Raw genomic sequence first — 13,802 nt, forward strand, 5'->3', positions numbered from 1 at the left:
CCACTTAGAATCTCCAGCTTTATAGGGGGCAGCTGGGTAGCTCAGTGGATTGAGAGCCAGGCCTAGAGACGGGAGGTCTTAGGTTCAAATCTGGCCTCAGCCACCTCCTAGCTGTATGACAAGTCACTTGACCCCCATTGCCTAGCCCTTACCACTCTTCTGCCTTGGAGCCAATACACAGTATTGACTCCAAGACAGAAGGTAAGGGTTTAAAAAAATCTCCAGCTTTCTACAAGAAACCTTTCCTGAGTTCCTCCAGGTCTCTGTTTTCACCCTGTGTGTACTCTGGGACTGGCTCAATCTGCACATCCCTTCCACAATCACCCCACAAAAACAAAAACAACACAATAGCTCTCTTAAGATGGGGATAGTTTCTTTTCTTTTTTTTTTTGTCTCTGTATTCTTAGCACCTGGTGTAGTGCCATGTACAAGGACAGTCAATGTTAGTAGAGGTGAATTAGGATAATTCTGGGGAGAAATGGATGAGGGATCTGGCAGCCCTCCTAGCTTAGTGTGAATAAATTAAAGGAGTGAAAAAGAGAGGGCCACCTGTGGGGCCTTGGGATATTCCTGGCAAGGTTTCTCTAAGTTATTTATTATCTAAATGTATTTAGACCCATTTACTGGAGTTAAAATGAATGGGAATGCCCAGGAAAAAAAAGCAAAATTAAAAACATGCAAGGGCCAAGATTTCACTGAACGCAAGAGATAAGCAACTTACTCACATTCTACATTCCAATATAGCTCTCTGCACTTTCAGGGCTATACTGACAAAGCACATCAAATTCACAATATAAAAAAGCAAAACCCACCATTTCACAAACAAGGAAGAAGGCTAGATTCTACAAGGAGGAAATCATCTTTATTTAGATCTGCTGCATGGAATTACCTTTTCAGTTTTACCATATATGCAAAGAGAAATATAGTTCACATGTATTACTAAAACTATGATCAAACCAATCCCCTCAGGAGGTCTAGAATGTCTCTGGAGTCTATTCTGTTTTTGTTGTTCTTAAATCTTCTCCGCATTCAAATCGCAAGAAATCTATCACCGACACACCCTGGGGCTTTACATACTGTCCCAAGGTGATGCTGGGATCCAGCAAATAGGGCTGAGCAAGCATCTTTGTTTCCTCTTCTCCGCCAGGCTCATCATCCATTGAGCCTACAGACAGAGGAGCCATTCCCACAACATGCTGACCAAGTCGTCGGCCAAGGTCTTCAAGGTTCTGTTTCTTCTCAGTTGTCTGGCAGATGACGAGTGCGCCATATTTTCCAAGCACCATGTTACCGAGAGAGGGGCTATGCATTGCTCCATGAACATAGGAACCAATGTAGAATCCATTTGGTACAGTCACCCATGCAGCTCGTTTAAGAGTCAAATTTTCTCCCAGTTTGCCTGCAGGAAAACAAAACTTAAGCAGAGCTATCACAATCATCATATGCACGATATGTTTTGCACAGACGGCCTTCCACTCCTGGAATGTGATCCTCTTACTTCTGACTGGCAGAATCCCTAATCTCCTTCAAAGCCCAGCTCAGGAGCCACCAGTTAAGGCAAAGCCTTTCTTGAAATCACCACCCTCACCTACTAAAATAGGACTGTCTCCCTCCTGAAATCTACACCATTAAGAAAAAAAAGAGAATGAGATAAACTACCTTTCACAACTATGGCTAGAAGAAAAGTTGTTCATCAAAGAATAGAGAAGATTGATCAAAAAGAGATATCATGAGCAACTCTCACAAAACAAAACTGAAAAGATTTTACACAAAATCAACACAGTGAGAATTAGAAGAGAAGCATCTGGCTGAAGGATAATCTTTGCAACAAATCTCTTTGCTAAGGTCTGATATCTAAGACCTAAAGAACTAATTCAAAAATATAATAATGATCAGTCAATCAAAATAAATGAATAGACAGTTTTCAAAACAAGAAATAGGCGCAATCAGCAATTGTATCTAAAGAGAAGCAATAACTCAAGGTTCCATCCCACCTCCATCAGACTAAAAAAAAGGCAATTGTTAATGGAACCATGGCTCCACAATATATAACAGGTCCACTACACTTGGTGGAACTGATTATGCCATTCTGGAAAACAATATAGAGCTAAACTGTGACTTCTGACACAGCCATATAGTTACAAAACACATACTTCAAAAGGGTCAAAGAGAGGGGAAAGACCCATGTCTACAAAAACATTTATAGAAGCATTTTTATGGTTGCAAAGAACTCAAAACGAAGCAGAAGTCCATTAATTGGGGAATGAATAGTTAAGAGAGGCAAGAGAATATTGTGAGCCAACAGAAATGGCAAAAGGGGCAGATGTAGAGGTGGCTAGAAAGATGGCTTGCATGAATTCAGACTCAGTGAAGTTCTCAGCAGAAAGAGAACAATTTATACAATCACAACACCTAAAGGAAAATGACTTGGAAACCTAAGAACTCTGATTAATGCAATAACCAATCTCCAGAAGACCAAGGATGCAAGCTTCCCACTTCTTCATGGAGAGGCAATGGACCAGAGGTGCCAAATGAGACACAATATTTTTAGATATACCCAATGTGGGCATTTTTTTTTTACTTATCTATACTTATTTCTTACTCCAATGGGATTTCGTGGAAGGGAAAAGTTGAGGGGAACAGGAAAGAGTGACAATGATACCAAAAAAAGAGATTATCAATGAAACATTTTTTAAACTACACAGAACAGAGTAGTAGGAAAACAAAGATAAATGAGTCAGTGTACTAAATATTAACAGATAATCTTAAAAATGGAATTAAGAGTTGGTTTCATACACAATCCCCTCTTCCACTTCCTTTTTTACAAAGATGTGTTCATGTTTATTGAAGCTTGTCAAGAAAAATTCCTAAAGCTTATTTCAAATACAGCCACTGATACGAGGTCTTTATTATCCTCTCACAACTATTAGTGCTTTCTCCCTCTTGAAATAACTTGTAAGGGTCATGCCATAAAAGAGAAAAGCTGGGACGAGCTTCTTTCAAAACTATGGTTAGAGGAAGAAAAGTTGGAAGAGAAATAATGGAATAGGGAAAAAATTTGCATAAAACATGACCCAAGTCTTATGAACAAAATACATAAAGAAGTGATACATACACAGTTCCTTAATATAGGGGTAGCAAACTCCAATCCCTAGGCCAAATCTGGTCCACCCTCAGTTTCTGTACACCCAGGAGCCAAGAATGGTTTTTACTTTTTAAAATAACATTTTATTGCATTTAATGAAGTTTTATTGTATTTTGAAATATAAAAACTCTTCTTGGCTCATTGGCTACAGAAGTAGGGGGAGGGGTCTTGATTTTTGCCTGCACGCCATAGTTTCCCAACTCCTACCTTACCCAGTAAGAGAAGTGGCCAAAAGATACAAACAGCTTGCATGAGAACTATAAGTTATAAATGAACATATGGAAGAATGCTGCAAAGGACTGATAAAGAAAAGCAAAAAGAAAATAACTGAGATTTCACCTCACACTATGTAAGTTGACAAAATTAACAAAAGAAGTTGAGAAAGCTAGTGGCTCAATAGATAGAGAGCCAGGACTGGAGACAAGAAGTCCTGAGTTCAAATGTGGTCTTAGATACTTCCAGCTGACCCTGGGCAAGTCACAGCCCCAATTTTGCATTAGAACCGGTACTAGAATTGATATTAATATCAATTATATCAATTCTAAAATGAAGGTAAAGGTTTAAAAAAAATTGTCACAAAAGATGGGAACACTATGTGGGTGTAATAAGGTCCACCGGTCCACTGCTGGTAAGAGTTCTGAAGTGACTGAAGCATTTTGGACATCAATTTGGCACTATTTGAGAAGTGACTAAGCTGTCCTTCCCCTCTGATACAGTGAGTTGGCTACTAGATATATACACCAAGGAAACTGCAAGGCTTTGTTTTTTTGATGTTTTTAATAGAATAAGGATCTAATAATTATTGAATAAATGAATAGTCAAAACATCTCTGATACATGAAATGTGGGGCAGTAAAACAATGAGAAGGCATTCAGAGAAGCCTGGGAAGACTTACTGAAAAACTAATGAATGAGTACAGTGACTTTGGAGGAGGGTTTTGAAATGACCGCGACAGAATGACAAAAATGAAGAGTTTTTTTTAAATGTTTACATGAAGTTGTATAACCCTGTACATACTTTGTGTTTGCTCATCTAGGTACATGGTTATCACTTCTGAGAGAACCTAAGTTCCTCAAGAACTAGGACAATTTCTTTTTTGTCTTTGCTTGTCAGGCACATTTAGTGCCTTGCTCTGAACATGCCATGAAAACCCTGGAAGACTTGTGTGGACTGATAAAATGTGAAAGGAGCAGAACAGGGTACCAATGATATTATAACTGTAACCAAATCTGAAAGACTTAACTATTCACAATTCCAAAGACTCATGATGAAAAATGCTATCTAATTCCAGAGAGTGATGAACTCTGAGTACTGTGTGACACATTTTTTTCCATTTCATTTTTCTTGCAACATGACAAAATAGAAATGTTTTACATGGTTTCATGTGTATATTAGGTACCATGTTGCTTGTCTACTGAATGGGTTGGGGAGGGGCTATAGAAGGGGAGAGAATTTGAAACTCTTGAAAAATGAATGCCCAAAATAAATATTTTTTTTTTATGAATGAACATGCCACGTTAGATAAACAGAATCTTAAAGTGGTATAACAGGACACAGCAAAAATCCCAGAAACTCCCAAACTTCATTTTTACCCAACAGTTTCAAAATGAATTCTCCCCTGAAATTTTTTCCCCCAGAGTTGCTCACAAGCAGCAAAAATTACCTGGAACTTCTCCTTTTATCAATGCCACCCTCTAAAGAAGTAAGGAAAGAGCCAAAGGGGCAGGAGAGAAGGGAACAGAATAGCAAATTCAATAATTACCTATGATTTATTCAAGAGAACACAAGCATAAATAAATACTGACCCCAGTGAGTTATATCCTAAGGGTACAAAAAAGGGATGTCCAGAAATGAAAACTAATTTTAAAAATAACTCAAGCATCTGCTCAATAGTTACAGTAATTCCCCAGAAAAAAGAAAGGCGAAAACACCCAGATACTTCCAGAATTACTTAACCAACTCCCTACACTTCTGTCTAACCTGGTTCCTCATCTCTGACTCACTAATATATTGCAGACAGTGTGAGAAGATCTGGTTAAAAGGCTGTTCTCATTGTCTGTAACTTCACATAACAGCTGATTTCCAAGATTCCACAACCATCCTCCCAACCCCCTAGTCCTCACAAGGGGAATGCAAGATAAATCAAAATTCCCCTCGCCACAACAATCTACCCTGGACAAGTTCACTAGAAAGGTTCCCATGACTCCCGACTGATCATTCTTGCCTTGAAAAGAAATATAAAGTCCAAAGAACTAGATGCATATGGATTCAAATACCCAGAAGCCTGAATATCTTTTATTTCTACTCCCATGCTTTGAGAAATTATAAGATTTTTTAAAAATAAGTCTACCTAATGGGAACCACTTTTTGATTTCTATTCTCAATCTCATTCTAGGGCCTACTACTACCAATACTCACCAATAAATAATGTCAACTGGTCCTTGAGAGAATCTTCTCTATCAGGTCCAGCTCTAAGCTGAGAAAGTTCAGCTGTCTCTAGAAAACCCTGAATTTGCACAGAAAGGAAAATAAAGATCAAATTGAAAAATTGCAAGTTTATGATGTGGAAAAATAGGGACACTTAATACATTATTGGTGGACCTGTGAACTGATTCAACCATTTTGGAGAATAATCTGGAATTATGACCAGAGTTATAAAACTGTGTATACCCTTAGACCTAGCAATACCACGTTGGATCTGTATCTCAAGGTAATCAAGAAAAAATGTTCTACAATATTTATAGCAGCTCTCTTTGTAGTGGCAAAGAAGTAGAAACTGAGAGGAATTCCATCAATTGGAGAATAGCTGAACAAGTTGTGGCACCTGAAGAGCAGATTAATTTAAAACAAAACATGGAAAGATCTACATGAAATTATGAAAAGCAAAACAAGTAGAAACAAGAAAATGTTATATACAACTACAGAATGAATGTTTGAAGAATAACTTGTAAATGTATGACTCCAGAAAAAGTGAGAAATAAACAAGTGACAAAAGACATAGTTTACATATACATATATTTTTAAGCTGAGCAATTGTCTGCTTCAGGTAGGGAAAGGAAGAAGGAAGATATATGGGAATTTTGGTGTAATCAAAAAACAAATTTTTAAAAATATATAAGCAAACCAAAATTAGAAGGAAAGCAACAAACTGGGAAAAAATCTTTATAACAAAACTCACTGATAAAGGTTTACTTTCCCAAATATATAAGGAATTAAGTCAAATTTACAAAAAACCAGGCCATTCCCCAATTGACAAATGGTAAATAAAAAGGGATATGAATAGGCAGTCCTCAGCTGAAGAAATCAAAACTATCAATAATTACATGAAAAAGTGTTCTAAATCCCTCCTGATTAAAGAAATGCAAATAAAAACAACTCAGGTACCACCTTACACCTAGCAGATTGGCCAATATGACAGCAAAGGAAAATAAATACTGGAGGGAATGTGGCAAAATTGGGATACTAATGCATTGCTGGTGGAGTTGTGAACTGATCCAATCATTCTGAAGGGCAATTTGGAATTATGTCCAAAGGACTTTAAAAGACTGCCTGCCCTATGATCCAGCTATAGCACTGCTGGCTTTGTAACCCAAAGAAATAATAGGGAAAAGTATGTGTATAAAAATATTTATAACTGCGTTGTTTGTGATGGCAACAAACTAGAAAACAAGGGGGTGTCCATCGATTGGGGAATGGCTGATCAAACTGTGGTATCTGATGGGGATGGAATTCTATTGTGCTGAAAGGAATAATGAACTGGAGGAATTCCATGTGAACTTGAATGACCTCCAGGAAGTGATACAGAGCAAAAGGAGCAGAACCAGAAGAACATTGTACACAGAGATAGATACACTGTGGCACAATTGGATTTAATAGACTTTTCTACTAGCAGCATTGCGAACCCAGGACAATCCAGAGGAACTTATGAGAAAGAATGCTATCCACATTCAGAGAATGAACTGTGGGAACACAAATGCAGAAGAAAAACATGTGATCAATCACATGGTTCGATGGGGATGATTAGGATTTTGGCATTAAAAGGCCACTACTGCAAATATGAATAATATATAAATAGGTCTTGAACAATGATACATGTATAACCCAGTGGAATTGCTTATCAGCTCGGGGAGGAAAGAGGGAAGAGAGGTGAGAAAAATAATGAATCATGGAATCGTGGAAAAATATTCTAAATAAATAAGTTATAACCAAAAAAAAAAAGCACACAAATACCAACTAAAAATAATAAAAATAAAAATTATAAGCAAAAAACCCTAAAAACCACCAAGCTTGCCTGAACAGTACTCTTACAACAACTTCAGCTTTGTTACTATAAAGTTACCCTAATACCATTTTTCTGTTATATTGATAATATTATGCACCTATAAGAGATTTTTATATACAACCTTTTCTAACACCAGTGCCTTTAGAATATAAGCACCTCAAAGGGAGAAACTGGGTGAGTTCTGAGGTTCTTTCAAAAGGACCTCAAAAATCATTTAGGTTCATCACATTGTTTTATAAATTAGTAAACTAGTACCAAGAGAAGTGGAGTTGGAGCAGACAATAAAAGAAAAGCTACTAAAACCTGAATCTTGGTTCATATTCTTTTGCCTATGCTATATAGTCTTATATAGCATCCCACCATTCCATACATAAAATAAATTTTTTAAAGTTCCATTAAATAACATTTTATTCCCTGTGTCTCTGCTCATGACTGCGAAGATGGGATCAACTCTCCCCAGCCCATTTTTAATCACCAGAAGTGTATACTTAAATATGGGGAGGTCTGTGACCCACATGTCCCCCCTGGGCAGTCCTAAGCAAAGATATAGCTGCAATTGGTCCACATAATGTGGAAGGAAGGCAGTGTCGAAAGGAATGGTCTTTAAAAGTGGGAGAAACTTCCTGTGACCAGCTCTTTGGACTTTGAAGGAGCTCCGGCTTGGGACCTTGGACTGCTCTTGGATTTTCCCTTAAAACTACCATGTGGGTGAGTGAAAAAGGCTGACTCCTTTTCCTAGCTTTTCTGGAGGTACTAAGCTCCAGAGAAGCCCCTTGATATGGAGGCCTCATGGCTAGAACCCTTGTTTAATTTACCTCTGGGCCCTCCCTTTCCTGGGGCCTCTGAAGCCCTGCCAGGTTCAGACTGGGCTGGAGTAATTATCTACTCTCTCTCATTTCCTTACTTTCACTTTTGCTCCTTTTGTAAATAAATTACCATAAAAAGTCATCCTGACTTGAGTAATAATGTTGGCAACCACATTTTTATATATTTAGTCCAACCTTTTTATTTTTACCCTTACATGAGACAGGTGGAGAGAAAGAAGAAACAACAAAAGCATTGCAAATAATTATTTTGGCAGCCAATGAAGACCAGAAATATACTAAAATCGTGTCTTCTCTATCTGATCATCTTGTAATTCCTTCCTTTTTTCCATTTTAGAAACAGAGTCTGGTTTGAGCTGTGAACTCAGAGATGACTAACAGCCCAAAACTCACCTTCCTATATGAGGAGAGCTGTTCCCTCAGGCTCTGACAGTACAGCATGGTTCCCAGGGCCACTTGCTGGACCAGTTGTTGAAACTTTACATTTCTAGAAACAAAATCTGTCTCACAATTCACCTGTAGGTAAAAATTCATGACATAAACAACAGTTTAGTGGCAAATTCCTAAAAACGAGGATTAATTTTGTACAAACCAAAATAAAGCTAGGTTGTATTTTAGACATAACTACATCCCTATTCCTATGCCAACAGAAATCCAGGCATTTAAGTGGCTCTTGCCACAGTGAATTAGACAACATATGCCAGTTGAGAAAATCTTTTCAGAGCATTACCAGTGATGCTTTGAGAGTGAGTTTATAACTAAGCTGGACCTTCTCCCTTTTAATTCTATTTCCTACCTTCCATTTATATTCCCTCGTTCTAGACCAATTACCTTGTTTGTCCTCTCCTTTCCCTTTTTCTGATCCTTCATCTACAATGACACCTAAACTTCTTCCAAGTCCATTCCCCTCTCCATCAGTCAACGTACATAATTTCTAAGCCCTTAAGGAAATCTTCCAAGACTAGATGAAGCATGGATTCATATCTACCTTGAATTAACAACTTAACATTTAAGCAATACCTATGATGTGCATGAAAACCACTAAAGTCCTAATCAGAACATGGCATGGACATAACACTAAGATTTTAAAGGCTGTGCCAGTGGGACAAAAATTCCAAAAAGTCCTACACCAAGCTGGAAAGGTTTCAAGTCAAAGCCCCCATGATATCTGTTATTTGTCTGTTGTCTAAGAAGCAAACTAACTAAATCTGGAGAGGCTCCTCACCAGATTGTCCAAAGGATAATGCTAAAATATCTCTCAAACCCAATTTGCTAAGATTTAGAGAAGCTGTGATTGGCATCAGGAGAAGTACTATGGTAAGACAAAGCTGGGGACACATACAAAGATGAAGTTAATCAAGTGGCTTCACTCAAGGAACTTACACCCTGGCAATAGAGGAAATGAGGGGTTAGAAAAGATTTGATCCATGACTTTTCATTGGCACTGGAAACTCCCTCTAAGCAGGTCAACACCTTTTCTTCAAATTATTATTTCAAGTGACTTATCCAAGGTCACAAGGCCAATCTGAGTCAGAGAAGGGCCTTGAATTGCCAGTTTTCCTGGTGCCAAGACTAGCTTTCTATCTATTGTGAAATACTGCCTCTCTAAAGGTAGAGATAAACACAAATTAGAATAAAAATACAAAGGAGAGTAATGAGACTTAGATACTTCCTAGCTGTATAACTCTGAGCAAGTCACTTAATCCCAATTGCCCAGCCTCTCTTCTGTCTTAAAACTGATACTAAGACAGAAGGCAAGGGATTCAAAAAACTACAACAACAAAGTATTTTGAGAACCAAGAAGATAAACCTCTCAATATTACTTTGAGCATTTTTATATAATACTGAGATCACTAAGACCATATATACTGATGACTCCTGATTACACTGCTTACTTGGTTCCACTGAGTTTCTGACAGCTCTTCTGGAGTTTATAACTTTCCATCCAAAATATCTGGTACAAGTAATGAAATATTTTAAGATCCCGGAAAGTGGTGTATTTGAGGAGCTCACCTCTACCATTACAGCTGAATTTCCTTCTTGTAACAATCCAATCAGCCCTTCTTTAGTTTTTCTCCCCTTAAGTTTGGTAGCTTTGCTCCATCCTTCTTTCTGGGCCTGCTTATGTAGCCAAGCTTCTGCCTGCAAATCATAGGAGAAGGAAAAAAAGCATGTCAGAAAGAATTCTAGAGCTGTAAAGTCTAAATGTTTTCCTGTCTTTGATTTCTCTCTGTTTGCTCTGAACCCCAAGATGTTTAATAAAATACAATCTGGAATGTAAAGCAAAAACCAAGTCTTGTAATAATGGGTTCCTGGTGTAAAAATACTTCATCTTCTACTTTTTTAAAAACAATAACCCTTATTACCAGCTTAGAATCAATACTATGTATTGATTCCATGACAGAAGAGAGGTAAGGGCTAAGCAACTGAGGTTAAGTGATTTGCTCAGGATCAGAAGCTAGGAATTATCTGAGGCCACATTTGAACTCGGGACCTCCCAATTCTAGGCAAGGCTCTCTATCCACTGAGTCACTTTCAGTTACAGCTCTGTAACAGCAAAGGCTTAAAACATTAAGAATAAGAGCAACTAACATATAGTACCTTCCCTCACAACTGGCTTCATAATAAATAATAAAAAATTTTAATATTATAATTATGTATATTTTATTATAAAAATTTAAAAAAAAAAGATTTATTTTGAGAAAAGCCAGTATTTGGCCAACATGGAAATATGTTTTGCAAGATTTCACATGTATAATTGATATGTTTTATATATATGTATGTATTTGGATCATTTTATAGATGAGAAAACTTTGGGGAAGTTACAGCATATATCAAATTACCCACATGAAGGGTATCTGAGTCCAAATTCAAGCTTCCTTCTACTACCTCCCAAAGGAAGGTCCCAAGGTCACAAAGCTAATCTAAGTCAGAAATGAATGGCCCCTGAGTTTCCAGTCTTCCTGGCTCCAAGACTAGCTCTCTTTACCACCTGAAAGGCACAAGAGTCTCTTCCTCCTAGGAAATATGAGGCTGGAAGTAGTCCTGAATTCAATTCTCCCCAAATTAAGGCCCCATAGGCTTTGTCTGCTATAGTGGCTAGAGAACTGGTTATGGAGTCAGAAAGGTCTATTTAACACTCGACTTTAATACTAACTGTGTGAATCAGGCAAGTCACAACTACTTTGAGACTTCATTTCCTCCTCTTTAATGTATGTTTTACTTCTCAGGACTGTTGGGGAGGTCCAAAGGAGGGAATGTGTATAACCTTCTGCATACTTCAGAATGCTGTCAACATGTCAGCTGGGCTGTTCTGTTATAGTTGTTTCTCTTGAGTAGAGGCTTGGTAAGTGCAAATTGCATGATTAAAGGAATGAGAGGCATGACTCATGACATATTTGCTATAAAACATAACCATTTCTTAAATGAATATTGTAAATACTGATTAAGCATGATAAGAGTGTGGGAAGGGAGTGGAGGTTCTTGACCTACAGTTCTTAAATTTTAATATTGTGACAAAATACAATTGATCTCCTTTGCAATCCTATGCATTTAAAACATTCCTCTTAGAAGGGGTCCACTGGTTTCACCATTCATTCATTTTTTTTGTTTTTAAAACCTTTACCTTCTGGTCTTGGAACCAATACTAAGTATTAGTTCCAATACAGAAGAATGGTAAGAACTAGACAATGTAGTTAAGTGACTTGCTCAGGGTCACACAGCTAGCAATTGAGGCCAGATGGGAATTCAGGTCCTCCTGACTCCAGGCCTGGCTCTCTATCCAGTGTGCTACCATGCTGCCCCATTCATTGTTCACTCATTCAATAAACATTTATTAAGCTCCTACCATAATCGATGGGGATACAAAAAAAGACAAAAGCCAATCCCTGCCTTTAAGAAGTTACAATCTAATGGATTTGCCAGTCAGCTACAGGCTCAAAACAAGTTAAGAACTTCTACCCTAGAACTGGAGGACCTGAGTTCAGATCTAGCCGTAAATCTTCCAACCCGTGTGACCTGAAACCAACTTAACTCCACCTCGGAGTCCACTTAAGGAGAGGTCATTTTAAATACACTATGAGAGCCTCAGTTTCCTTCCCTGCCTAAGGGGCTTTCCTCACCTGGGTCAGGTCTCCACCACAATTTTCCAGCGCTTTCTTACAGTTGGTGAAGGAGTAGCCTGTCTTCCGCCTCAGCTTCTGCAGGTGCTCCTTGCTGGAGACCACCTCGGGCTTCCCAACTCCGAAGAGGCGGGAACCCAGGAGCACCTAGGGGAGCGAGCAGGAGATGAGAAGGAAGGGGCCCACGGATCGGGGGAGGAATAGGGAGGATGGGGAGGCTGGATGTGAGGAAAAGACCGGAGGGCAGTAGGGGATGAAGTAAGGAGGTATTCGAAGGGGAAATAGAGTATAGGTGAGGCAGGAGGGGAGAAGAGAAGCAGCCTGGAGTGGGGTGGGCAGAGGGAAGGAGAGACGCGAAGGGCAGTAACTGGGGGGGAAGAGTAAAGGAGATTGGGGAGGCTGGAAGTGAGGAGGGGGCGGGAGGGAAGCAACCCAGAGGAGGAGAGACAGGAAGTAAGAAGGGGGCGAGAGGAAGGCAGCGGGAGGGGGCAGGGGAGACAGGAAAGCTGCAGACTAGGTGGGAAAGGGAACTTGCAAAAGAGGAGGACGTGGTGGAGAGGGCTGGGTAGATACGAGCTCCGCGGCCACATCCCCTTACCGGACGGCTCCGGCACCCCAAGTCCCTGAAAAGGCGCAAAGACCGAAAGAAGGACATGTTCTTCAGCCCCGGCAGCAGCTGCCGGCTGACCCTAGAGTGCATGCGCGATTCAGAAAGGGCGGGGGAGCAAAGGAGGAACCTACGGAACGGCGGCTGGGACAAACCTATTAAGCCGGCCCCGGACTCGAGTTAGGGGAGGGCAGTGCCATCAACCAGCCTGAGGTTTCCTGATTCGTTGGGCATCCGAGGGGGGAATGGAACGTCGCTCAAGGATTAGCTAGAACGGAAAAAGGGGTGGGTCATTGTCCTCAAACCCGCTATACGGCACTTGCCAATAACTGTCGTACTGCAGTTAGGTCCAGGAAAAAGACGGGGAAAGCTCGGGGTAGGGAATAATATTGATGTTTATACCCTTAAAATACTTGGCTCACAACTTCCCGGATGAGGGAGACGGTGCAAAGAGTCATCCTCATTTAAGAGATGAGTAAACCGGGGTCCAGGGAGGTGCCTTTTTACGTAACTGATCCAGAGAGAGCTCCTTAAGAGCGAGGACTGTCTTTGCCTTTCTGCGCATCCTCAGCACTCAGCACTGTGCCGGACGCACAATAGGAGCTTTTAAAAAATGCTTTTTCAAATCCAGTACTCTTTCCACTAAACCATTCAACCTCCTTTAGGAAGCGATAGATCTGCTGCACCCTAAATCCCTACCACCCCCAGAATGGGAAGCGCAGTCTGGAATTAGACACTCCATTCTCCTGCATTCCTACATATAAAAGAAGTGGTCTGACATCCCCTTTCATCCAAAGCCCATTTAACAAACTTTAAGGTCTTA

At 39.6% G+C, this 13,802-nt stretch overlaps 1 protein-coding gene across 2 annotated transcripts; it reads right to left on the reverse strand.

Moving 5' to 3' along the window:
- Positions 1-840: 840 nt before the first annotated feature.
- Positions 841-13,151, reverse strand: TSFM (Ts translation elongation factor, mitochondrial). Of its 2 annotated transcripts, XM_001380723.4 has the most exons (6): positions 12,971-13,151; positions 12,373-12,519; positions 10,265-10,393; positions 8,645-8,767; positions 5,564-5,651; positions 841-1,399 (listed from the first exon to the last, which is right to left on the reverse strand). In XM_001380723.4, exons 1-6 carry the CDS (start codon positions 13,070-13,072, stop codon positions 993-995), a joined length of 996 nt encoding a protein of 331 aa, XP_001380760.1. In that variant the 5' UTR covers positions 13,073-13,151; the 3' UTR covers positions 841-992. The 2 variants fall into 2 exon arrangements, with proteins under 2 accessions (XP_001380760.1, XP_016282678.1); XM_016427192.2 differs by lacking the exon at positions 10,265-10,393 and having other exon boundaries at positions 12,971-13,106.
- Positions 13,152-13,802: the final 651 nt, after the last annotated feature.

The sequence above is a fragment of the Monodelphis domestica genome, chromosome 5 (assembly GCF_027887165.1).
Source record: "Monodelphis domestica isolate mMonDom1 chromosome 5, mMonDom1.pri, whole genome shotgun sequence".
Lineage (NCBI taxonomy): Eukaryota > Metazoa > Chordata > Mammalia > Didelphimorphia > Didelphidae > Monodelphis > Monodelphis domestica.

Excerpts from the sequence above, each read along its gene's own strand:
- TSFM (XM_001380723.4), bottom strand. The coding sequence starts at position 13,072 with ATGCACTCTAGGGTCAGCCGGCAGCTGCTGCCGGGGCTGAAGAACATG. Across the intron at positions 12,520-12,970 it reads TGGGGTGCCGGAGCCGTCCG|GTGCTCCTGGGTTCCCGCCT; the intron begins GTAAGGGGATGT and ends TCGCTCCCCTAG. Across the intron at positions 1,400-5,563 it reads CCAGTTGACATTATTTATTG|GCAAACTGGGAGAAAATTTG; the intron begins GTGAGTATTGGT and ends GTTTTCCTGCAG.